This window comes from Eretmochelys imbricata, chromosome 2 (assembly GCF_965152235.1).
Source record: "Eretmochelys imbricata isolate rEreImb1 chromosome 2, rEreImb1.hap1, whole genome shotgun sequence".
Lineage (NCBI taxonomy): Eukaryota > Metazoa > Chordata > Testudines > Cheloniidae > Eretmochelys > Eretmochelys imbricata.
The window spans coordinates 265,696,749-265,722,706 of record NC_135573.1 but is presented as its reverse complement, the minus strand read 5'-3'; the positions used below and the strand labels follow the sequence as shown (position 1 = coordinate 265,722,706).

Here is a 25,958-nt window from a genome sequence, read left to right as displayed (position 1 = left end):
TCGCTGTCCTGCTCCTGGGGGAGCTGTCTACCCCTAGCCCTGGGTGAGGGTCACACAGATCGCTGGGAGGAGCCCTTCCGCATGGCCCTCTGGGCAGGGACCCCTCACCCTTCCCCATCACGTGGGGTGCTGCCGCCCCCACTTCCCTCTGGGCAGGGACCCCTCGCCCTTCCCCGTCACGTGGGGTGCTTCCGCCCCCACGCTGCCCTCTGGGCAGGGACCCCTCACCCTTCCCCATCACGTGGGGTGCTTCCGCCCCCACGCTGCCCTCTGGACAGGGACCCCTCGCCCTTCCCCGTCACGTGGGGTGCTTCCGCCCCCACGCTGCCCTCTGGGCAGGGACCCCTCACCCTTCCCCATCACGTGGGGTGCTTCCACCCCCACGCTGCCCTCTGGGCAGGGACCCCTCACCCTTCCCCATCACGTGGGGTGCTGCCGCCCCCACGCTGCCCTCTGGACAGGGACCCCTCGCCCTTCCCCGTCACGTGGGGTGCTTCCGCCCCCACGCTGCCCTCTGGACCGGGACCCCTCGCCCTTCCCCGTCACGTGGGGTGCTTCTGCCCCCACGCTGCCCTCTGGACCGGGACCCCTCGCCCTTCCCCGTCACGTGGGGTGCTTCCGGCCCCACGCTGCCCTCTGGACCGGGACCCCTCGCCCTTCCCCGTCACGTGGGGTGCTTCCGCCCCCACGCTGCCCTCTGGACCGGGACCCCTCGCCCTTCCCCATCACGTGGGGTGCTTCCGGCCCCACTCTGCCCTCTGGACCGGGACCCCTCGCCCTTCCCCATCACGTGGGGTGCTTCCGCCCCCACGCTGCCCTCTGGGCAGGGACCCCTCGCCCTTCCCCATCACGTGGGGTGCTTCCGCCCCCACTTCCCTCTGGGCAGGGACCCCTCGCCCTTCCCCATCACGTGGGGTGCTGCCGCCCCCACTTCCCTCTGGGCAGGGACCCCTCGCCCTTCCCCGTCACGTGGGGTGCTGCCGCCCCCACTTCCCTCTCGGCAGGGACCCCTCGCCCTTCCCCATCACGTGGAGTGCTTCCGGCCCCACTTCCCTCTGGGCAGGGACCCCTCGCCCTTCCCCATCACGTGGAGTGCTTCCGCCCCCACGCTGCCCTCTGGACAGGGACCCCTCGCCCTTCCCCGTCACGTGGGGTGCTTCCGCCCCCACGCTGCCCTCTGGACCGGGACCCCTCGCCCTTCCCCATCACGTGGGGTGCTTCCGCCCCCACGCTGCCCTCTGGGCAGGGACCCCTCGCCCTTCCCCATCACGTGGGGTGCTTCCGCCCCCATGCTGCCCTCTGGGCAGGGACCCCTCGCCCTTCCCCGTCACGTGGGGTGCTTCTGGCCCCACACCCCTCGCCCTTCCCCGTCACGTGGGGTGCTTCCGCCCCCACGCTGCCCTCTGGACCGGGACCCCTCGCCCTTCCCCGTCACGTGGGGTGCTTCCGCCCCCACGCTGCCCTCTGGACCGGGACCCCTCGCCCTTCCCCGTCACGTGGGGTGCTTCCGCCCCCACGCTGCCCTCTGGGCAGGGACCCCTCGCCCTTCCCCGTCACGTGGGGTGCTTCCGCCCCCACGCTGCCCTCTGGGCAGGGACCCCTCGCCCTTCCCCGTCACGTGGGGGGCTTCCGCCCCCACGCTGCCCTCTGGACAGGGACCCCTCGCCCTTCCCCGTCACGTGGGGTGCTTCCGCCCCCACGCTGCCCTCTGGACCGGGACCCCTCGCCCTTCCCTGTCACGTGGGGTGCTTCCGCCCCCACGCTGCCCTCTGGGCAGGGACCCCTCGCCCTTCCCCGTCACGTGGGGTGCTTCCGCCCCCACGCTGCCCTCTGGACCGGGACCCCTCGCCCTTCCCCGTCACGTGGGGTGCTTCCGCCCCACGCTGCCCTCTGGGCAGGGACCCCTCGCCCTTCCCCGTCACGTGGGGTGCTGCCGCCCCCACGCTGCCCTCTGGGCAGGGACCCCTCGCCCTTCCCCGTCACGTGGGGTGCTTCCGCCCCCACGCTGCCCTCTGGGCAGGGACCCCTCGCCCTTCCCCGTCACGTGAGGTGCTTCCGCCCCCACGCTGCCCTCTGGGCAGGGACCCCTCGCCCTTCCCCGTCACGTGGGGTGCTTCCGCCTCCACGCTGCCCTCTGGGCAGGGACCCCTCGCCCTTCCCCGTCACGTGGGGTGCTTCCGCCCCCACGCTGCCCTCTGGGCAGGGACCCCTCGCCCTTCCCCGTCACGTGGGGTGCTGCCGCCCCCACGCTGCCCTCTGGACAGGGACCCCTCGCCCTTCCCCGTCACGTGGGGTGCTGCCGCCCCCACGCTGCCCTCTGGACAGGGACCCCTCGCCCTTCCCCGTCACGTGGGGTGCTTCCGCCCCCACGCTGCCCTCTGGGCAGGGACCCCTCGCCCTTCCCCGTCACGTGGGGGGCTTCCGCCCCCACGCTGCCCTCTGGACAGGGACCCCTCGCCCTTCCCCGTCACGTGGGGTGCTTCCGCCCCCACGCTGCCCTCTGGACCGGGACCCCTCGCCCTTCCCTGTCACGTGGGGTGCTTCCGCCCCCACGCTGCCCTCTGGGCAGGGACCCCTCGCCCTTCCCCGTCACGTGGGGTGCTTCCGCCCCCACGCTGCCCTCTGGACCGGGACCCCTCGCCCTTCCCCGTCACGTGGGGTGCTTCCGCCCCACGCTGCCCTCTGGGCAGGGACCCCTCGCCCTTCCCCGTCACGTGGGGTGCTGCCGCCCCCACGCTGCCCTCTGGGCAGGGACCCCTCGCCCTTCCCCGTCACGTGGGGTGCTTCCGCCCCCACGCTGCCCTCTGGGCAGGGACCCCTCGCCCTTCCCCGTCACGTGGGGTGCTTCCGCCCCCACGCTGCCCTCTGGACCGGGACCCCTCGCCCTTCCCCATCACGTGGGGTGCTTCCGCCCCCACGCTGCCCTCTGGACCGGGACCCCTCGCCCTTCCCCGTCACGTGGGGTGCTTCCGCCCCCACGCTGCCCTCTGGACCGGGACCCCTCGCCCTTCCCCGTCACGTGGGGTGCTTCCGCCCCCACGCTGCCCTCTGGGCAGGGACCCCTCGCCCTTCCCCATCACGTGGGGTGCTTCCGCCCCCACGCTGCCCTCTGGACCGGGACCCCTCGCCCTTCCCCATCACGTGGGGTGCTTCCGCCCCCACTTCCCTCTGGGCAGGGACCCCTCGCCCTTCCCCATCACGTGGGGTGCTTCCGCCCCCACGCTGCCCTCTGGGCAGGGACCCCTCGCCCTTCCCCGTCACGTGGGGTGCTTCCGCCCCCACGCTGCCCTCTGGGCAGGGACCCCTCGCCCTTCCCCGTCACGTGGGGTGCTTCCGCCCCCACGCTGCCCTCTGGACCGGGACCCCTCGCCCTTCCCCGTCACGTGGGGTGCTTCCGCCCCCACGCTGCCCTCTGGACCGGGACCCCTCGCCCTTCCCCGTCACGTGGGGTGCTTCCGCCCCCACGCTGCCCTCTGGGCAGGGACCCCTCGCCCTTCCCCGTCACGTGAGGTGCTTCCGCCCCCACGCTGCCCTCTGGGCAGGGACCCCTCGCCCTTCCCCGTCACGTGGGGTGCTTCCGCCTCCACGCTGCCCTCTGGGCAGGGACCCCTCGCCCTTCCCCGTCACGTGGGGTGCTTCCGCCCCCACGCTGCCCTCTGGACCGGGACCCCTCGCCCTTCCCCGTCACGTGGGGTGCTTCCGCCCCCACGCTGCCCTCTGGACCGGGACCCCTCGCCCTTCCCCGTCACGTGGGGTGCTTCCGCCCCCACGCTGCCCTCTGGGCCGGGACCCCTCGCCCTTCCCCGTCACGTGGGGTGCTTCTGCCCCCACGCTGCCCTCTGGGCAGGGACCCCTCGCCCTTCCCCGTCACGTGGGGGGCTTCCGCCCCCACGCTGCCCTCTGGACCGGGACCCCTCGCCCTTCCCCGTCACGTGGGGTGCTTCTGGCCCCACACCCCTCGCCCTTCCCCGTCACGTGGGGTGCTTCCGCCCCCACGCTGCCCTCTGGACCGGGACCCCTCGCCCTTCCCCGTCACGTGGGGTGCTTCCGCCCCCACGCTGCCCTCTGGACCGGGACCCCTCGCCCTTCCCCGTCACGTGGGGTGCTTCCGCCCCCACGCTGCCCTCTGGACCGGGACCCCTCGCCCTTCCCCGTCACGTGGGGTGCTTCCGCCCCCACGCTGCCCTCTGGGCAGGGACCCCTCGCCCTTCCCCGTCACGTGGGGTGCTTCCGCCTCCACGCTGCCCTCTGGGTGGGGAACTCCCACCCCAATGGGACACTGGCACCCCCACGCTGCCCCCTGAGCAGGTGCCACCCCCCCATGGGGCTCTGCACTCACATGCTGCCACTCAATGCCTTCCCGCTGATACTCCTCCTGCTCCTGCCTCAGGATCAGCTCGATGAACAGCTGCTGCAGCTTCTCATTACAGTAATTGATGCAAAACTGCTCGAAGCTGCAAACCAGCAAAGTGCACAAGTCTCACGGTCTGTACCCCTCACTCCATACCCCCTTCCCCATCCCTCCACCCTACTGTACGCAGCACCCCACCTCGCACTCTGGAGAACACACTGGGCTCCCAGGCCAGGGCTGGCTGGATGTGTTGGCTACCCCATGCCCAGAGCCAAGGAAGGATTCAGTTCATGGGGGCTGGGCTGAAGGATCCACTCCACGCTAACCCCCCGTGCTGCACCTTCCGAACAAAGCACGTTGCATGCCGTGACATGTGAAGAGTCACTGCAATGCAGCCGCCTCTGGGCTGGAATGCAGCAGCTGCTGCCCAGCACACAGAAACGCATCGCAGGAGTTTAGGGGAGCAGTGAAGAAGCAGCCACAGCAAATCAAAACGCGCAGGAAACGTCTGGAGGCTACATCGTGACCCCGGCTGAAACTGGGTCCGTGTGAACACCTCAGCTCTCACCAGGAGTGCCCCGGGCCCTGGGTGGGCAGCACCTCTGCTTTAGCCCCCCCCCCAGGAGGCACAGCAGCCCCCAGCCCCACCCACTCAGATCAGCACAGCCCCTGACCCACCGGCACCTGCCATCTAGTGACCCAGCCCGATATGGCCTTGCATTGGGGGGAAGGAGAGGGGGCCAAGCCTGTGATCAAGCTGTCAGTGGAGTGCACAGTCCGCGGCTCTCCCCTGAACCGGGCCTGGGAGCAGCAGGCAGACGGAGCCACCATCCAGCCCAGCGGATTGGTCCCTTGGCCTGAACCCCTGCGGCCAGCGACCAGCCCTCGCTCTCCCTCTCCTCCACGCGTGTCCCCAAGGCCCTCTGCACATCAACAGCTGCGTGCTACCTGGAGCCACTGGCCCTGGCAACCTGCCCTCCTCCCCCTTCCCCACCGTTCCAGGGTTGAGCCACAGCAAATCAGCCCCAGGCGTGACCCCAGCCCTGGTGCATGCTGGGAGAGGAGGCGGTGGGTAGGTCTGGGTCCTGCTGGGCAGGCCTCCGGCTGGGCTGGCTGCATTGCCCGAGGTGGCTGGCTGGGCTCTACCTGTTGCTTTTGAAGATCTCGAAGCCGTAGATGTCCAGCACAGCGATGACGGTGTTCTTGCCGTGGAGCCGGGCGTCGTAGTTCTTCACCTCGATGACGGTGTTGATGCGCCCCACGATCCAGCAGAAAAGCCGCTCGTAGATGGCCTGGGGGAGGGGCAGGGGGAGACGCCATGAAGCGGAAGGTTCCCCCTGGCAGCTAGTCCCAGGGACTGGTAAGGGTGAAACTCTTTCCACCAGGTGTGGGGCATTGTACCTTTCAGAAGCAGGTGTGCTTAAGCCACGCCCTCCGGGGGCGGGGACAAGTGGTTGGCACTGGGACATGTGGGGCAGGCTGATGTGCAGGTTTCACTACTGCCCCCTGCTGGATGAAATGTCATGGCTGTGCAACTCTACTGCCACCTAGTGGCTGCTGTGGATCTAAGCCTTAACCCTACTGCAGGATGGGGTGCACCTTTAGCACAGGGGCTGCGGGGTTTTTGCAGCTGAAGGCTCTGGGTTTGATCCCCACTGGTGCCCCAGTGTGGTATAACCAGCCACGTCCACATGGCTGCAGCCATGGAGCTGTCTGGAGCGGCTGACCCCAGGAAGGGCTTTGAGCAGCTCCTGGCCTGTGACCCTGGCCTGTTTCTATCCATACTCTTCCTCCCAGGCTCCCTGACACGGCAGCGTGGGTGCCTTGGATGGGGACGGATGTGGGGCACGTCAGAACAGCCCCACTCCAGGCTGCGGGGCTGGCTGCTGCCAGTTTAGTGACCTAATTTAACGCATCCATAGTCCCCATCAGCACGGGATGGCAAACTAGCCGGGGTGCCACAGGCCCAGGGCAGAGCAGCCAGAGATGCCCAGTCTCTTGTGGGCAGGGTGACCGTCACAGCACAGGGTGAAGCCTGCCCCACAGCTGCCTGGCCTGGAGAGAGAGAGAATCCAATATGTAGCTGGGGGCGAGCTGGAGGTCACAAAGGGGCACTGCCCTGCTAAAGGATGGTTCCTGCAGCGGCTCAGCATGGGGGCTCGGCAGGGCCCAGCTCCCAGGTCCTCTACCCCTTTACCTTGGCGCAGGCGTCCCTGGCATAGTTGGCTTCCTTGGCGCTGTGACCCTTCTCGATGACCTCCCCGCCGCCCGTGGCCACTGCACGGTACAGCAGGGTTCTCAGCAGGCTCTCCGGCCGGGTGGAGGTCAGCTCCGCCAGCTGGGAGACCAGCTCCCTGTTCTCTATCTCCACGGCATCTCCCTCGGCGACGAAGCTCACGTTGCCCTGGAAATCCAGCGAGAGAGAGACGCAATCAGCAGGGAGAGGGCACTGGCTTCCCACTGCACGGGCCTGAGCTGGGGGAAGCCACCGGTGCCCCATGGACACTGGGACATAGAATCATTGAATCATAGAACTGGAAGGGACCTTGAGAGGTCATCTAGTCCAGTGCCTTGCGCTTGTAGCAGGACTAAGTATTATCTAGACCATTCCTGACAGGTGTTTGTCTAACCTGCTCTTAAAAATCCCTCATGATGGAGATTCCACAACCTCCCTGGGCAATTTATTCCAGTGTTTAACCACCCTGACAGGTAGGAAGTTTTTCCTAATGTGCAACCTAAACTTCCCTTGCTGCAGTTTAAGCCTATTGTTGCTTGTCCTCTCCTCAGAGGTTAAGAAGAACAATTCTTCTCCCTCCTCTTTGTAACAACCTGTTATGTACATATCTGCTCTAAGCCTTGCGAACGGTCCTGAGTGGGCATAGAAAACACACCGTGTGCAGAGACGCTAATGCACACACCCCGCACGAGGACACACAATGGACAGACGTCAGACAAACATGCTCAGACCTGATCCTAGAAACGCAGGGCCCGATTCTCCGCTCCCTTATGCCTCGTGTTGTCCATCCCGAGGGTTAACCACGAGGGTGGTTCACACCGACCAGTACAGGTGTGACCGGTGCCTGGGTACCAGGCTCAGGGCCAACAGAGGGGCAGCCACAGGAGTGGACCCAGCGTGTTGTAGGGCAGGCAGGTGACGAGCTCGCCCTGTGTCATGTCAGAAGTGGCACAAACTTCACCCCTTGCTGCAAGTCAGCTCAATTTCCCTGCCCAGGGTCAGCCGGCACCAGCCTGCCCGGACGCAGTCACAGGCTAGAAGGGTGCACGGGGCCACATGGAGGTGCACGGGGCCTGGCTCTGCAGACTGAGAGTGAAGGCCCCATTGCCAGGACTTGGTCCTATGAGTGGCCACTTTTAAGGCGGGTCAGGTCACTGCACTGCCCGAGGCTAGGGTGACCAGGTGTCAGGTTTTTGACCAGAAAGTCCGGTCGAAAAGGAGACCTGACAGCATCCGGTCAGATCTATGGACCGGACACCCAATGTCTGGTTACAGCGGGTGGGGGAGGTGCCAGGTCATCACCAGCCATCCCCTACTCAGCTGGGGCTGCCTCCTACCTGCGTCAGGGGCTGCAGCTCCCAATCCCAACTCTGCAGGAGGGTCCTTCCTGACCCAGGTGCGGGGCGGGAAGGAGGGGGAGAGCAGCGAGTGACAGGGAGAGGACGAAAGGGGGAGGGGCCTCGGGGAAGAGGCGGGGCAGGGGCAGTTCCTCGGGGGGACATGTGGCATCATACGTCTGCGGGCCCGTGTCTGCGTGCAGTCAGGTTGGCAGCTGGAGCCATGGGCGGGGCCCATTCCAGAGCGCTGCTAAGTGCCCTCGTGAAGGCTAACGGCCTGCCAACCACCCACAAGCTCTGCTCCCAGGGTCCTGCAAGACCCGGATCCAGACTCAATCCCAACCCACCCGCCTCCCAGGGAAGAGTCGCTGGCTTCCTGGGCTGTCAGGTGCTCAGCCCCGATCTGCTGCCGGGGTAGGGTGGCTGGCCAGGGCATTCCCGCAGTGCGCCCGGAAAGGTCGGTGGAGCCCAGCTCAGCTTGATGAAGTGCATTTTCCTTGAGCCCTCTGCCAACCAGCCTGGCATGTGTTTGGCTGGGCAGCCAGGGTGGGGGGGCTCCAAGGGGCAATGCTCTGGGAGGATCCCCTCCAGATTTCTGCCCACAACTTCGGAGCAACTTGAAGAAATTCCTCCCCACTCCAACGCTGGGCAGGGTTGTGGGAACTGAGCCCTAGAAATGGGTGTGTGTACCCCAAACTGACCCCGCCCCCATCTCTGCCACGGGCCGAACCAGAACTCCACCCCCATCTCTGCCACAGGTCCAACCAGCACCTGCCCCAAACTGACCCCGCCCCCATCTCTGCCACGGGCAAAACCAGAACTCCACCCTCCCATCTCTGCCATGGGCCCCACCAGCACCCACCCCAAACAGACCCCACCCCTATCTCTGTCACAGGCTGAACCAGAACTCCACCCCCATCTCTGCTATGGGCCCCGCCAGCACCAGCCCCAAACTGACCCCACCCCTCATCTCTGCTATGGGCCCCACCAGCACCCTACCCCAAATTGACCCCACCACTATCTGTGCTGGCCGGGCCGGACACGGCACAGGGGAAGGGATGTATCCGCCGACCAGGCCATCACTTACCAGGTGTAAAATAGTAGCCAGGATCTTGTAGACCGAGTCAATCTCCTCCGGGCTGAAGCCGATCACCTTCATGGCGTCTGCCACTGCCTTGAAGTTGGACTGATCACTGGCCAGCAGCTGGAAGAAGCCGGGGGGGGGGGGGGGGGAAGAGCAGCAGAGAGAGATGAGCCGACGGTTTCCAGCCCTGGGGAAGGTGCCAGCCGCATGGCCCTGGAGTCCTCCATCTGGCCACAGTTCACACTGGGCCTGGGGAGCTGCAGGGCGAGCATCCTGCACCCACAGCCCCTCCCCGGGGTCTGCCCCTGCCCCAGAGAGACCATCTCTACCAGCAAGGGGATCGCTCAGGCGTCTTGGCCCACTCAGTCCTTGCCAGCAGCTAGTGCCCATGGGTACAGAGCCCCTGGATCCACTGAGAACTGGGCTGAGAGCCAGCAAACTCATTTCACAGTGGCCACCAGGCAGCCAGGAGGTGAGAGTGGAACTGATGATCTACCTAGCGCCCATCACTGCAGTGTCTGGCCTGGAGGTGAAAGGCTCGGTGGCCCTCTGCCTGGCACCCGGGGCCCCCTCTGAGCTGTGTGCAGCAGAAGCCATGTCCAGCTGGATTTCTCCAAGTCCTTCCTGCCCGCCTGCCCTGTGGCTCCTCTGTGCGATGGGGGAACAGGACGCAGAGAGGCGCCCAGCGAGGGGCATGGCCCACATTCAAGGCAGGGGCTGCAAGAACTGTGCTTAGCACTTAAGACAGGGCTTTCTCCCTTCATAGTGCTGGATGCACACGAACCCGGGGACGCTCACAGGCCCCTTCACAGGAACCATGATTAGCCCCCCATGGGGAATGGGACTTCAGCCTCATGGGAGCCCTGGTGGAAACCGTGTGGGTGCATTAGACAGCAGGTGGCTGCAGCTCCCACTGAAGTCAACGGGATTTGTGCCTGGTTACCCCAGGGATACGTTTGGTCCCGGAGCACCCCAGCAGCTCCCTCCCTGCAGAGTGTCGAAGCTGCACCCTGCCCGGGCCAAGGGAAGCCCACTGATCCGATCGCCCAGCCGTGAGGCGCCTGTCGGGAAGCCAGGGCTTTGCTGCACTGACAGCCGGCTCCGCCCGTTCCCGTTCCCCATGGCGAGCCGCCCACCCAGCCCCTGCCTTCCCCATCCCAATGCTCAGGCACAGGAAGATCCCTGGGTCCAGGTTTCCAAGGGACCAGTGATTTGGGGGGCCCCAACTTGAGACCCGTAGAAGGGCCTGATTCTCAGGGTGGGGGCTCAGCACTTTCCACAAATCGGGCCCGGGTCTCTGGGTGGGTGCCCCCAATCACCAGTCACCCAGGGAACCCTGAGGAGCCTGGCGTGGTCCCCCCGGGCGTGGAACCGGGACTCACGTTGTTGCTGGCGCCCTCGCTGGTGAAGCGGTAGGCTGCAGGGTCTCTGCAGAGATGGAGGGAGGCCAGCTGAGCGTCCGAGGTCCCGAGAAGCAGCTGAGGGGGAGAGACAGGGATGAGACCCCCTTGTACCTGGGGCATGTGACATTGCGCCCCCAAGCTCTGGGGAACAGCGAAGACCTGGCACTTGCTGCCTGGCAGCTGGGCTCTGGCTGGCCTCTGAAGGCAAGGGAGCTCGCCCAGCAGAGCCCGGGCAAGTTGGTGTTCCCAGGGAAGGGGCAGCAGGAGAGGAGGCAGGGAGCTGAGACCCAGCGAAAGGACGGGGGGTCAGGGTAGTGAGGTGTTGGCTGGCGAGGAGGAGGAGCAGGACTGTGGTGCTGAAGGTGGGAGGAAACTGGCTTAGCTGTCGGGTGACCAGATGTCCCGATTTCATAGGGACAGTCCCGATATTTGGGGCTTTTTCTTTTACAGGAGCCTGTTACCACCCACCCTGTCCTGATTTTTCACACTTGCTGTCTGGTCACCCTACCTAGCAGCCTCAGCTCTGCCCTCCCAGCCCAACCTGTGCGGGGGAGCCAGGAACGGCTGGGCCCCATCCTCAGGGCGGCCGACTAACGTGCTCCCTACTGGGCCGGGGCTGAGCGAGAGCCAAAGGAGGCGGGCGGCTGCAGCGTGCCACAGAGAGTGTGGCTCAGCAAGGTGACGGCACTCACTTCCCTAGCTCCTCTGAGTCACCGGCCTGCGGTTACCCGCCTGGGGCCCGGCGCGCTATAAATAAGGGACACGCAGTGGCAGCGGAAGCCGCCGGGGCATCGCCGGCAAGTCCCTTAACCCAGCACAGCCCCGTTCTGCACTGAGGCCTCTGCAGCACCCAATTCCCCAGGCAAGCGGGATCCTCCTCTGCCCCCAGCCGGGCAGCAGCCGGGGGCCTGAGCGCATAGGACTGGGGCTGACCTGGGAGCAAAGCTTCCTGCCTGGGCACAGTCGGCAGGAAACCCACAGGATGTGCCCCTGTGGCTGGTGGGGTGGGAGCCCATGAATCTTCCCCACTTCCCCCTTGTTCTCCCTCCCTCTCTTTACTGCGGCTGGCTGGGCTGCTGCCAATGAACTCATCGCAGGCTGGCTCTGCCTGGGCACCACCTCCAGCCGCTCCCTTCTGCCTTGGCACCTGCAGCACACCCGGCCAGCTCTGCCAGGGCATCCTGACATTCCTGCAGCTTGCGCCCAAGCTTACTGCTGGGGGCGGGAAGCCTAGAGGCCCTGGCTGAAACCAGACTGGCATCGGGCCCCACTAGAGAGACCTGGGTGGGTTCTGGGGGGCATTTCCCTGTTCTACTGATGAGCGCACTTCCCATCCATCAGTCATCTTTATTTAGTCACCTCCTTATCCCCTCCCCTTCCCCTAGGGAGCCAAACCCTGCAGCCTCCCGGGGATCCCCCCGCACCACGGACTGCACCGTTGCCCCAGGATTCCCCCCCCGGTTCACCTGGTAGAAGGAGTGGAAGTTCCTCTCGCCTGGCTGCTGGTGGAGGATGCGAGACTGCAAGGGAAAGCCCAGAGGAAGTCAGTGCCTGCGGGGGCCGTGTCTCGCAGCCCCAGGCCGGTCCTTGCCACGCACCATCACTGTGGATCCCATGCTGGCACACACAGCTCAGCCCCGGTTGCTAAAGAGTCACCGCCAGCTGCCAGATTTGCTCCAATCAGAGACAATGGGCTGGTGAGACCAGAGAAATCCCCTTGTCTCAAAGGACACACCAGTCCCTGGTAAAGGAAACTCCACACCCAGAGCACTGGCAGCTGGAACAGGGTCGGTCACTCCCTATGCCTCAGGGAGCCTCTCCGGCAGGACGGCCATTGTCTGCCCTGAGCTTCCCACCTAGCCCCCTTATTTTGCTGCAGGATGAAACCAGCCCTTTGAGGTTCATGCAGCAATGTAGCAGCCATCCTGGTCTTCTGGGTGGGAGGCCCTGCTGAGGTCCTGGCCACCGGGGACTGTTCAAGAGCTGGTCCTCTTTTTCAAGAGAGCAGAGGCGTTAACTCCAGTGTCCTGGCTAAATGCCGGTAAGTTGCTACAGCCTGTCCGCCTCAACTCTCCCTGCAGCATGGATCCAATGGCCGTCTTCCCTTCCTGCCCTAAGCTGGGGGGTACACTAGTAAACAGCTGCTGCATTGCCCCCAGAGGTGGCTGCATCCCAGTGAGGGGTGAGACGATTTCTGTGTGTGCAGTGCTTTGGGATGAAAGGCATCCTGGGAATGTCAGAGACTAAGGGCAGGCCTGGGAGGCAGTGGACCAGAACTGAGCCTGTCACTGAGAGGGGCAGAAGAACCAAACAGGAGACTCGTGAGCCAGCTCCAGGAGAGCTCACTAGAAGGGCTTGTTGCCCTTCGGAATGCACGGGGTCTAGGATACTTCGCACTCGGGGAGCGCATTTCCTGGGGGGATCTCAAAGCACGTGACAAAGGCGGGTCAGTGTCCTTCTCTCCAGAGGGGGGAGTGAGGCCCGGACATGATAGGGTACCACAGCACCCCAGTGCCAGGGCCTGTCTCCTGACCCCCAGCCCACACCACTAGACGACACTATCTCTAGCGTGAGATCCCCTAGGATGGCCGCACGACCTCCAGGCCATTGGATGCTTAGAGGTGATGGCCACTGGGCTGTCTCCCAGCCCAGCAAGGACTGGAACCACGCCTGGATGATGCAAGGCCCAAAGGCCACTCCTCCTGACCACAGCAGGCTGCAGGCCCCAGATGCCTTTCCCCTGCCATCTCTTCCCTTGCTCCGGGGCCAGTCACAGGAGCTAGACTCCCTTCCGGCAGCCTCCTCCATCTGAGATCTCTCAGCCCTTTGGCTGAAACGTCAGAGCCCTTTCCAGCCGGGTCTGATAACCGAACAGGGCTGCCCTGCCCGGAAAGGGGCAGGCCGCCCTGTGACGGGAGGGCACAGGGACCACGCTAGCACACCGCGATTTCTAGGGTTTATCAGAGCCGACTCAGGCCAGGCGGGAGCTCTCAGCCAGTCCAGAGGAAAGCCCAGCTAACGCCCCCCAGGGTGGAGCTGTGGAGTACCAAGGTCCCTGCTCTCCTTCAAATACAAACAAATGACAGAGGAGTTGCTTGCTCAGGAAGATGTGCTGAGGAATCTAGGGAGGGTCCCCATGTTCCTGAGGCCTGGCCCTGCCTGCTAGGTACTTTCCAGCGCAGCTAGAAGAGGGCTGATCTGCTTGGAAAACATCCAATTATCTCCCCAGAAGGCACTTCTGGAAGGCCACTTTCTGCGCCTGCTCCCCAGGCATGGACCTGCCCCGGGCACAGCCCACTGGGCCTCTCAACCCTGCAATGTTTCTGTCCCCCACCAGGGGGGGAAGGGGTAATTTGATCCCAGCTACTAAGTCCCAGCATGGGGAACAGGTATTTAGCAATGGGCTCTGCAGTCTAGCAGGCAAAGGTCTCACGCCATCGGATGGCTGGAAGTTGAAGCTAGACACAGTCAGATTGGGAAGAAGGTATCAGTTTTGGACGGTGAGAGTAATTAGCTATTGGAACAATCTACCAAAGGCCGGGGTGGAGTCTCCATCACCAACAATCTTTCAACCAAGAATGGAGGTCTTTCTAAACCATCTGCTCTAGGAATGATTGTGGGGCAGTCTCTGGCCTGGGCTAGACAGGAAGTCAGACCAGATGATCATGATGGTCCCTTCTGGCCCTGGGATCGATGAAGGACACTGAGCAAATGGTGCTTCATTTAAGGAGGAACGGAGTCCTTCCTCCCCTTACCACAGCCCGGGTTAAAAGGAAAGGGGCTGCCAGAGAGGGGCTCTTCCAGCCCAGGGTGACGGTGCCTCTCTAGCGAGGGAGGAGGGGGCTCGAGGCTCATACCCCATCTGGAGGCATGGCAGGGTGAATTATGGCAAAGCCTGAGCTTTCCATAGCCACGACTTCTCAGCCTCTTCCACCCAGACCCCGCAACCTGACCCGCATGCGAACCAGCCAGATGCCGTGCCGCAGGGGTACTGCTCTGAGCACTGGGCCCGTGGTGCCCACCACCATCCTCTTCACCCGGGAGTGTACATTACCCGTCCCCCTGCTTCCCTTCCCCACCGCAGCCCCAGAGGCAGGCCCAGGGCCGTACCTTCTCCAGGAGGTAGTTGTTGATATGGCCACCGGTGGGGTCCCCCTTGAAGTCGAAGTTGATGTCCATGTATTTGCCGAAGCGGCTGGAGTTGTCGTTGCGGTTGGTCTTGGCATTACCGAAGGCCTCCAGGACGCAGTTGGACTTGAGCAGCACGTTCTTCACCCTGGGCCAGGCGGGAAGCAATGAAGGGAACGTCACAGGGGGCCAGGCTGCGTTACCCCCCAGAATCGGGATTGGCTTGCAATGAATGAGCCCCCCCGCTCCTATTTGCACCCAGGGACAATCCGCAGCACTTGCCACCTCCTGAGGGTGGTGGCAGCTGTTCACAGGGAGGAAGGGACTTGACCAAGATCACCCAATAGGTCATGGGCAGAGCTGGGAACAGAACCCAGGTCTCCTGAGTCCCAGCCCAGTGCACTGGCCACAGCCTCCCAACTGTGCCAGGATGCTGCTGTGACCTCTCACCTCTCCACCTCTTCCCTCTGGCTGGGGTTAGTGATGGCCGCAATGTACTGCATGATGTATTTACTGGCTTCCGTCTTCCCAGCACCACTCTCCCCTGCAAGACAAACAGACAGGATGGGAAGAGGACAGCAGGACGGGCGAGGCTTTGCTGCCCTAGGTTACTGCCCACCTCCCCTGGCACACGTCCAGGAGGTCAGAGGCCACTTGTTAGCTCCCAGGCACCATGTTGGTGGTGGTGGTAGGGGGGTTATGACCCCGGCGGCTGGTGAGCTCAGGGCTGTAGCACAGAGCCTTCGGTACCAGCACAGCCTGCAGGAGGACAAGCCTCTACCAGCCGTCCCTTGTGGCCAGCCCTGGCCTGGCAGGGCCCTGTCCACCGGGCCGGTTCAGTCCTTGTTCTCATGCAGATTTGCTGGTGATGGGCTGTCAATATTGTGGACATTAGGAACTGCCCTGAGGCTGCTGAACTCAGCTCTCGGATGGCCAGGCATGGCCATAATTGAACCGCTGATCTCGCAGGGAAAGGCTCTGGCCCCCGGCTGAGCAGGCAGGGTGGGAGCAAGGTGACGCCTGGGGGAGGAGGGTGGGCAATGCCATCTCTGCACTGCTGGCTTCTAAGGTGCCCTGTGGGCAAGGAGGAGCGGGTGCAGTGCTGCCAGCCCGATCCCAAGGGGACGTTTGTTCACAGCCTGAAGCCCCAGATGACTCCAGCTACTTGGGGGTTCCAGCTCAGGAGGGACCCAAGACTAGAATTACAGGAGCACGTGGGGTCAAGGGCTGGTCTAGCTGGGGCTGCTGCAGAATGGGCATCAAATCACACCAGGACAGGGGCAGCAGGGGGCTGTGGACCGGGACGGAGGTGCCTCGGCAGAGCTGGGTGGGAGCCCAGCATGTCGGAGTGATGCTCCATGGGGTGGCGCTGACAAAAATCACAGGAGGAGCTGGGGTACATGCTCCTCTTCCCCTTCTACGTGAGTGCGTGTGTGGGACTGACAGACAGACAGACAGACAGAGGGGTTCTGGCTGCCACTGCCCACTCCAACCTGAGATGACGATGCAGGTGTCTTTGGCTCGGCGTTTCATGGCCTTGTAGGCGGCGTCGGCCACGGCATAGAGGTGCGGCGGCCGCTCGTACAGCTCCCGGCCCTGGTACTGCTCGATCACGTCCTTCCCGTAGAGCTGCGTCTGCTTGTAGGGGTTCATGGAGACCACCACCTCACCGATGTAGGTGTAAATTCGCCCCATCTCGAACCTGCAGGGACCAAACCCGCTCAGGCTACAATGGAAACGCCCCAGCAACACGGCCTCACGCATCGCCCCCGAACAAGGACTGTCCCTGGAGCTTTGCCTTCCAACAGTTCATACCCCCACGGAGCGGCACTGCCTGCCAGACTATGGAGCAGGACCCCTAGGGCACAGTCACCCCGCAGGGCACTGCCCGTCTGATCCATGGAGCAGCCACCCCTACGACACAAACACCCCGCAGGGCACTGCCCGTCTGATCCACGGAGCAGGGCCCCTACGACACAGCCACCCCGCAGGGCACTGCCCGTCTGATCCACGGAGCAGGGCCTCTACGACACAGCCACCCCGCAGGGCGCTGCCCGTCTGATCCACGGAGCAGCCACCCCTACGGCACAGCTACCCCGCAGGGCACTGCCCGTCTGATCTGCGGAGCAGGGCCCCTACGACACAGCCACCCCGCAGGGCACTGCCCGTCTGATCCACGGAGCAGGGCCTCTACGACACAGCCACCCCGCAGGGCGCTGCCCGTCTGATCCACGGAGCAGCCACCCCTACGGCACAGCTACCCCGCAGGGCACTGCCCGTCTGATCTGCGGAGCAGGGCCCCTACGACACAGCCACCCCGCAGGGCACTGCCCGTCTGATCCACGGAGCAGGGCCTCTACGACACAGCCACCCCGCAGGGCGCTGCCCGTCTGATCCACGGAGCAGCCACCCCTACGGCACAGCTACCCCGCAGGGCACTGCCCGTCTGATCTGCGGAGCAGGGCCCCTACGACACAGCCACCCCGCAGGGCGCTGCCCATCTGATCCATGGAGCAGCCACCCCTACGACACAGCTACCCCGCAGGGCACTGCCCGTCTGATCCGCGGAGCAGGGCCCCTATGACACAGCTACCCCGCAGGGCACTGCCCGTCTGATCCACGGAGCAGCCACCCCTACGACACAGCCACCCCACAGGGCGCTGCCCGTCTGATCCGCGGAGCAGGGCCCCTACGGCACAGCCACCCCGCAGGGCACTGCCCGTCTGATCCGCGGAGCAGGGCCCCTACGGCACAGCTACCCCGCAGGGCACTGCCCGTCTGATCCACGGAGCAGCCACCCCTACGACACAGCTACCCCGCAGGGCACTGCCCGTCTGATCCACGGAGCAGGGCCCCTACGACACAGCCACCCCGCAGGGCACTGCCCGTCTGATCCACGGAGCAGCCACCCCTACGACACAGCCACCCCGCAGGGCTCTGCCCGTCTGATCCACGGAGCAGCCACCCCTACGACACAGCCACCCCGCAGGGCGCTGCCCGTCTGATCCACGGAGCAGCCACCCCTACGACACAGCCACCCCGCAGGGCGCTGCCCGTCTGATCCACGGAGCAGCCACCCCTACGACACAGCCACCCCGCAGGGCGCTGCCCGTCTGATCCGCGGAGCAGCCACCCCTACGACACAGCCCCCCCCGCAGGGCGCTGCCCGTCTGATCCACGGAGCAGCCACCCCTACGACACAGCCACCCCGCAGGGCGCTGCCCGTCTGATCCACGGAGCAGCCACCCATACGACACAGCCACCCCGCAGGGCACTGCCCGTCTGATCCACGGAGCAGCCACCCCTACGGCACAGCCCCCCCGCAGGGCACTGCCCGTCTGATCCACGGAGCAGCCACCCCTACGACACAGCCACCCCGCAGGGCGCTGCCCATCTGATCCATGGAGCAGGGCCCCCTACGACACAGCCACCCCGCAGGGCACTGCCCGTCTGATCCACGGAGCAGCCACCCCTACGGCACAGCCCCCCCGCAGGGCGCTGCCCGTCTGATCCACGGAGCAGCCACCCCTACGGCACAGCCCCCCCGCAGGGCGCTGCCCGTCTGATCCACGGAGCAGCCACCCCTACGACACAGCCACCCCGCAGGGCGCTGCCCGTCTGATCCACGGAGCAGCCACCCCTACGACACAGCCACCCCGCAGGGCACTGCCCGTCTGATCCGCGGAGCAGGGCCCCTACGACACAGCCACCCCGCAGGGCGCTGCCCATCTGATCCATGGAGCAGCCACCCCTACGACACAGCCACCCCGCAGGGCGCTGCCCGTCTGATCCGCGGAGCAGGGCCCCTACGGCACAGCTACCCCGCAGGGCACTGCCCGTCTGATCCACGGAGCAGCCACCCCTACGACACAGCCACCCCGCAGGGCGCTGCCCATCTGATCCGCGGAGCAGGGCCCCTACGGCACAGCTACCCCGCAGGGCACTGCCCGTCTGATCCACGGAGCAGCCACCCCTACGACACAGCTACCCCGCAGGGCACTGCCCGTCTGATCCGCGGAGCAGGGCCCCTACGACACAGCCACCCCGCAGGGCACTGCCCGTCTGATCCACGGAGCAGCCACCCCTACGACACAGCCACCCCGCAGGGCTCTGCCCGTCTGATCCACGGAGCAGCCACCCCTACGACACAGCTACCCCGCAGGGCGCTGCCCATCTGATCCATGGAGCAGGGCCCCCTACGACACAGCCACCCCGCAGGGCTCTGCCCGTCTGATCCACGGAGCAGCCACCCCTACGACACAGCCACCCCGCAGGGCACTGCCCGTCTGATCCGCGGAGCAGGGCCCCTACGACACAGGCACCCCGCAGGGCACTGCCCGTCTGATCCGCGGAGCAGAGCCCCTACGACACAGCCCCCCCGCAGGGCACTGCCCGTCTGATCCACGGAGCAGCCACCCCTACGACACAGCCACCCCGCAGGGCGCTGCCCGTCTGATCCACGGAGCAGCCACCCATACGACACAGCCACCCCGCAGGGCGCTGCCCGTCTGATCCACGGAGCAGCCACCCCTACGACACAGCCCCCCCGCAGGGCACTGCCCGTCTGATCCACGGAGCAGCCACCCCTACGGCACAGCTACCCCGCAGGGCACTGCCCGTCTGATCTGCGGAGCAGGGCCCCTACGACACAGCCACCCCGCAGGGCGCTGCCCATCTGATCCATGGAGCAGCCACCCCTACGACACAGCTACCCCGCAGGGCGCTGCCCGTCTGATCCACGGAGCAGCCACCCCTACGGCACAGCCCCCCCGCAGGGCGCTGCCCGTCTGATCCACGGAGCAGCCACCCCTACGGCACAGCCCCCCCGCAGGGCGCTGCCCGTCTGATCCACGGAGCAGCCACCCCTACGACACAGCCACCCCGCAGGGCGCTGCCCGTCTGATCCACGGAGCAGCCACCCCTACGACACAGCCACCCCGCAGGGCACTGCCCGTCTGATCCGCGGAGCAGGGCCCCTACGACACAGCCACCCCGCAGGGCGCTGCCCATCTGATCCATGGAGCAGCCACCCCTACGACACAGCCACCCCGCAGGGCGCTGCCCGTCTGATCCGCGGAGCAGGGCCCCTACGGCACAGCTACCCCGCAGGGCACTGCCCGTCTGATCCACGGAGCAGCCACCCCTACGACACAGCCACCCCGCAGGGCGCTGCCCATCTGATCCGCGGAGCAGGGCCCCTACGGCACAGCTACCCCGCAGGGCACTGCCCGTCTGATCCACGGAGCAGCCACCCCTACGACACAGCTACCCCGCAGGGCACTGCCCGTCTGATCCGCGGAGCAGGGCCCCTACGACACAGCCACCCCGCAGGGCACTGCCCGTCTGATCCACGGAGCAGCCACCCCTACGACACAGCCACCCCGCAGGGCTCTGCCCGTCTGATCCACGGAGCAGCCACCCCTACGACACAGCTACCCCGCAGGGCGCTGCCCATCTGATCCATGGAGCAGGGCCCCCTACGACACAGCCACCCCGCAGGGCTCTGCCCGTCTGATCCACGGAGCAGCCACCCCTACGACACAGCCACCCCGCAGGGCACTGCCCGTCTGATCCGCGGAGCAGGGCCCCTACGACACAGGCACCCCGCAGGGCACTGCCCGTCTGATCCGCGGAGCAGAGCCCCTACGACACAGCCCCCCCGCAGGGCACTGCCCGTCTGATCCACGGAGCAGCCACCCCTACGACACAGCCACCCCGCAGGGCGCTGCCCGTCTGATCCACGGAGCAGCCACCCATACGACACAGCCACCCCGCAGGGCGCTGCCCGTCTGATCCACGGAGCAGCCACCCCTACGACACAGCCCCCCCGCAGGGCACTGCCCGTCTGATCCACGGAGCAGCCACCCCTACGGCACAGCTACCCCGCAGGGCACTGCCCGTCTGATCTGCGGAGCAGGGCCCCTACGACACAGCCACCCCGCAGGGCGCTGCCCATCTGATCCATGGAGCAGCCACCCCTACGACACAGCTACCCCGCAGGGCACTGCCCGTCTGATCCGCGGAGCAGGGCCCCTACGACACAGCCACCCCGCAGGGCGCTGCCCATCTGATCCATGGAGCAGCCACCCCTACGACACAGCCACCCCGCAGGGCGCTGCCCATCTGATCCGCGGAGCAGGGCCCCTACGACACAGCTACCCCGCAGGGCACTGCCCGTCTGATCCGCGGAGCAGGGCCCCTACGACACAGCCACCCCGCAGGGCGCTGCCCGTCTGATCCACGGAGCAGCCACCCCTACGACACAGCCACCCCGCAGGGCGCTGCCCGTCTGATCCACGGAGCAGCCACCCCTACGACACAGCCACCCCGCAGGGCACTGCCCGTCTGATCCACGGAGCAGCCACCCCTACGACACAGCCACCCCGCAGGGCGCTGCCCGTCTGATCCACGGAGCAGCCACCCCTACGACACAGCCACCCCGCAGGGCACTGCCCGTCTGATCCGCGGAGCAGCCACCCCTACGACACAGCCCCCCCCGCAGGGCGCTGCCCGTCTGATCCACGGAGCAGCCACCCCTACGACACAGCCACCCCGCAGGGCGCTGCCCGTCTGATCCACGGAGCAGCCACCCATACGACACAGCCACCCCGCAGGGCGCTGCCCGTCTGATCCACGGAGCAGCCACCCCTACGGCACAGCCCCCCACAGGGCGCTGCCCGTCTGATCCACGGAGCAGCCACCCCTACGGCACAGCCCCCCACAGGGCGCTGCCCGTCTGATCCACGGAGCAGCCACCCCTACGGCACAGCCCCCCCGCAGGGCGCTGCCCGTCTGATCCACGGAGCAGCCACCCCTACGACACAGCCACCCCGCAGGGCACTGCCCGTCTGACACCCCGCAGGGCACTGCCCGTCTGATCCGCGGAGCAGGGCCCCTACGACACAGCCACCCCGCAGGGCACTGCCCATCTGATCCGCGGAGCAGAGCCTCTACGACACAGCCACCCCGCAGGGCACTGCCCGTCTGATCCGCGGAGCAGAGCCCCTACGACACAGCCCCCCCGCAGGGCACTGCCCGTCTGATCCGCGGAGCAGGGCCCCTACGACACAGCCACCCCGCAGGGCGCTGCCCGTCTGATCCGCGGAGCAGGGCCCCTACGACACAGCCACCCCGCAGGGCACTGCCCGTCTGATCCGCGGAGCAGAGCCTCTACGACACAGCCACCCCGCAGGGCTCTGCCCGTCTGATCCGCGGAGCAGAGCCCCTACGACACAGCCCCCCCGCAGGGCGCTGCCCGTCTGATCCACGGAGCAGCCACCCCTACGACACAGCCACCCCGCAGGGCGCTGCCCGTCTGATCCACGGAGCAGCCACCCCTACGACACAGCCCCCCCGCAGGGCACTGCCCGTCTGATCCACGGAGCAGCCACCCCTACGGCACAGCCCCCCCGCAGGGCGCTGCCCGTCTGATCCACGGAGCAGCCACCCCTATGGCACAGCCCCCCGCAGGGCACTGCTAGGCTCTCTGATGGTAGTATACTGCCAACAGGGCTTCTTGTACCTTCCTGTGAAGCAGCTGGCTCCAGCTCCAGCTCCGGCTCTGCTCGAGACAGGGTTCTGGGCTGGCGGGACCCCGCTCTGATCCAGCCTGGCAATTCCCTGTTCCCCTCTCCGGAGCTCCGCCCCCTTCATTGACCAACTCCCCCACCCCCTGATCAGCAGAGTTCCTAGGCCGAACTCCAGAACCAGCACCTGGCTCACACCGGGCCATTGCACTCATGGCTGGCCCCTCCATCCCTGCCCTGGAAACAGCTTGTTCACCAGCGACCTCACTGGGTCGAGACTGCCCCAGCTGCCATGGGTGGGGTTCTGTGGGGATTGGTACCATGCTCCCTGTTTGGCACCTCGGTACCACTCATTCCTGGGTTACTGAACACCCAGTGTCCCTGCTTCTAACCCAGCAGTGGGCAGTGCTCCACTGGGCATGCAGAAGGGGCACCCCATTCCCATGGGACCTGAGCTTGTCTTTAAAAATGGTTCTAGCCCTGCTAGTTGGGAGGGGGGGGGCCTTCTGAGCTGCAGTCACTGGGCAGATGGGGTACATGCTGGAGGTGGGGAGGGCTTTAATCCAGGACGTTAACGATCGACAATTGCTGGGTACAGCTAGACGAGATCGCTCCATCACAGTGGCAGGGGAAAGGTTGGCATGTACACATGGAGGACTGGCAGCCACACGCCAGGCAAGGTGTGGGTGTGTCACGCTGTTAGCTCTGTGCTCGTAGCTGCTGGTTGGGGGTCCCTGCAGGGCTAGTGAGATGGGTGGCAAGAAGAAAGGGGTGAGAGAACAGAGAAGGACAGAGGGATCGTGCGCTGGCCTCCAACTGAGTCAACTCACACCCACCACGAGGGCCTGGGAGGAGGGGACCGGCTGATGAGGGGCCTGGAAGTGCTTCACACTGCAATTCTCTGGTGGCCCGGCTGCCTTGGCGCTCGGCCTGCCTCGCATGCGGCCTTTTTGCAGCCGTGGCCTCTTGCATTTGAAATTAGCAAGGCATCGGCAGGGTGTCCCATTCGCACTTCTAACCGCATGGCGTGGCCGCGGGCGCACTTCAGACACGAAGCCAGCCTCCAGCCACCACCGGCATGCTCCTGGCCCCAGCTGCAACCCCATCTCTAACCGGACCTAGCCAGGGTGCACCAGGCATGCTCCTGCTCTCCCTGGCCCCCTGGAGCCATCTGCTGTCTCTCGGTTCTTATGGGGCCCCGCCACCATGGCCTCTGAGCCCCTACCTAACTGAGTTCTGCTGGGCCCCATCTGCCTGGGGTGTGTCTGTGTGGGAAGGAGGGAGTGGGCTATCGCTAAGGGTGGGCTCCGCGGGTGAGGTCCCAGGAGACACCGAATCCACCCAAGGATGAGGCCGTCCCACTTGCAGACACTGAGAGTCAGTGCTGACCTATCAGGGACAGGGGAAAGCTATGCAGGGGTGGCTTATCCCACATCCTGCGACTGTGGCTTCTCACTCCTTCCTCTGAAGCAGCTGGCGCCAGAGACACGAGACCAGACTACATGCGCCTTGGGTCTGATCCAGCCTAGGTCCCTGTGGCCTGGCCCTTGGCTAGCACGGACAACAATCAGCACATTCTGATGGACTGCAGCATCTCTGGGATGCGTAGGGGCTGACAGAGTGCAAAGGCTTCTGGGACACGGAGGGGGGCAGAGGATTCTGGGGTCACAGGAGAAGGATGGCTTGGGGGCCCCAGCAGCGGCAAAGCCGGCTCTCCCTGGGACGGGAGAGGTGTGTGTCGGGAGGGGGAGCCTACTCGGCAGTGGTGAAACCAGCTCTTTCCTGTAAACAGGCAGAGAACCAGGAACTCCCTCCCCGTGAGAACTCGGCCAGCCCGGAAGGGTGTGACTCAGAGCAAACCTGGCTGCTCCCCACCTGCTGGCTCTGTGCTTCAGCAGGGGGACATGCACTGGGAGATAAGTGAGAGCCGGGCGAAGCAGGCCCTGATCTGGATGTCTTGACCAAGGCCACAAGCAATCTGGAGAAGGGCCCCGGCACTCCACAGCCATCACTGTACCCACACGCTGCCACCATGCAGGGCTAGCTCTCCTATGCCCAACTCCAGAGACACGGGCCCCATAGTCTGGGTAACAGATCTCCTTGTCCCAGGTCCTTCACCTTCTGTCCCTTTATCCAGGGAGCTCACCGGGTTGCCTGGTCCAGCACTCCCCTTGCCTCCCTGCTGTGGGCAATTCCTCCTGATTGCCCACAGGGCTCTTCCTTTAAGCTCCTTGCCGGAAGCCCACCTCCTGCTCCCGGTGTGTCTGGTTGGTCTGAGTAGCCCCTTCCTGGCTTGCAAGCCTCATTATCTCCTGACCCCAGCTGCAATTCCATCTCTAACCAGATTTAGCCAGGGTGCACCTCTTCTGCACTTAAAGGGGCTCAGTCCCCCTAGGCCAGGGAGGATCTCCTTCAGCTGCAGCAGTATGAGGGGCTTGTGATCCGACACACAGTTGAGTGGTTCTTATGTCCCACCCAGCAGCACGTGTACATGCTAGCCAGGACATAAAACAGCGTGGCCGTTGCATCCCACCAAGTCCAGCCCAGCACCGAGCTGTTTTTCCAGGGCTGGCTGCCCTTTGCAGAGCTCCCAGCCCCTGGAGTGCCTCTCACTCAGGATGGCCACACAGGAGTCGTGGCTGGCAGCCAGCCCCGATGGAGCTGGTGAGATATCGGCACAGACAGCAGTGCCGGTTTGGTGCGGGAGCCCAGAGAAGAAATGAAGGCATCCCAAGGGAAGCCCCTGGTCCAAGGAGGAAAGCACAAGGATCTGGCTGAGTTTAGAGGAAGAGGATGAGCAGATGTGTGTGTGGGGAGGGGGGAGTTGGAGGGAAGGAAGGGAGATAATCTGTCCCCAAAATCCTAAAGCCGGCCTGGATGGGATGATGACACGTTACTGACACCTGGATTCTATGGTTGGAACATTCCAGTCCCATGGTGACACTGGAATCTTAAGTAGTTGGGACGATCAGCTGCCCAGCGACTCAACTGGAGCATCCGGCAGGCGAGGAGCCGCCCTAGCGAAACCAACAAGCACGATGCTTAAGGCAGTATCAGTGGTGGTGCCTTTGAGCGTGTCATGTCTGGCTGGCCCCCTGGTATGGGGGAGGTAGAGGGGAAACTGCTGTTCTCCCTGCCTCACAACACAAGAGCAAAGGATTGAAATGTGGCAAATCCAAAACGGACACGAGGAAACACATGTTCACACAAAGTGTAATAAGCTAGTGGAACTCATGGCCACAGGAAGTTGTTGAGGCCAAGAGCTTAGCACAGTTCAAGGAGAGGGTTTTATGGAGAACAGGAACATCCAATGTTATCACAGTGCACCTAGGATCAGACTGGAGCTTTTCCAAGCTCAGCTCCCAAAATCAGCTCTGCCCATCAGTATCACCAAAATGAGACCCCATTTTCAAAATCCGGTCATGGACTCACAGCACCACTGGGCTCCATGGGCCTAGCTCCCTGAGCGGGGAAAAGCCAAGCTGCAGTAATTAACCAACACTACCCAAATGAGACACTGTCACTCAGCGAATCATGCTGCCCTGTAACCCTCCGGCTCCATCCTTACACAGGTGATTAAATAGTTAACAGTGTTGCCATATCAATTATCGTCACTGGACATCTGAGTTATCAGCTGCCGGAGATGAGTGGGAAAGTTCACACCTCTCCGAGACAGCATCTGCCAGACTCAGCTCTGCACGGCTTGTGTTCGGGTCACCGTCTGGAGGGTTTCTTTGCAGCCAGATCAGCTTGAGAAGGCCTTTGTTTAAAAAAAGGAAAGCACTGATTCTGGAGAACCAGCCTTCCATTTCAGAGCAGGGCCAGCGGGCGTACGCTGGCTGTTTCGAAGCCTTGCCGTTAATGCTTAAAAAGAGATCTGGAAGGGATTGAAC

At 64.8% G+C, this 25,958-nt stretch overlaps 1 protein-coding gene across 1 annotated transcript in view; it reads right to left on the bottom strand.

Moving 5' to 3' along the window:
* The window catches only part of MYO1G (myosin IG), a 74,533-nt gene that overhangs the window by 46,125 nt on the left and 2,450 nt on the right, over nt 1–25,958 (bottom strand). The window contains exons 2-10 of the mRNA XM_077808508.1: nt 16,033–16,241; nt 14,990–15,083; nt 14,522–14,687; nt 11,878–11,931; nt 10,391–10,486; nt 9,012–9,128; nt 6,549–6,755; nt 5,498–5,643; nt 4,340–4,454 (exon numbers count right to left, since the gene is read on the bottom strand). Of these exons, the coding sequence (XP_077664634.1) occupies nt 4,340–4,454; nt 5,498–5,643; nt 6,549–6,755; nt 9,012–9,128; nt 10,391–10,486; nt 11,878–11,931; nt 14,522–14,687; nt 14,990–15,083; nt 16,033–16,241 (1,204 nt within the window). The remainder of the gene's footprint in view (nt 1–4,339; nt 4,455–5,497; nt 5,644–6,548; nt 6,756–9,011; nt 9,129–10,390; nt 10,487–11,877; nt 11,932–14,521; nt 14,688–14,989; nt 15,084–16,032; nt 16,242–25,958) is intronic.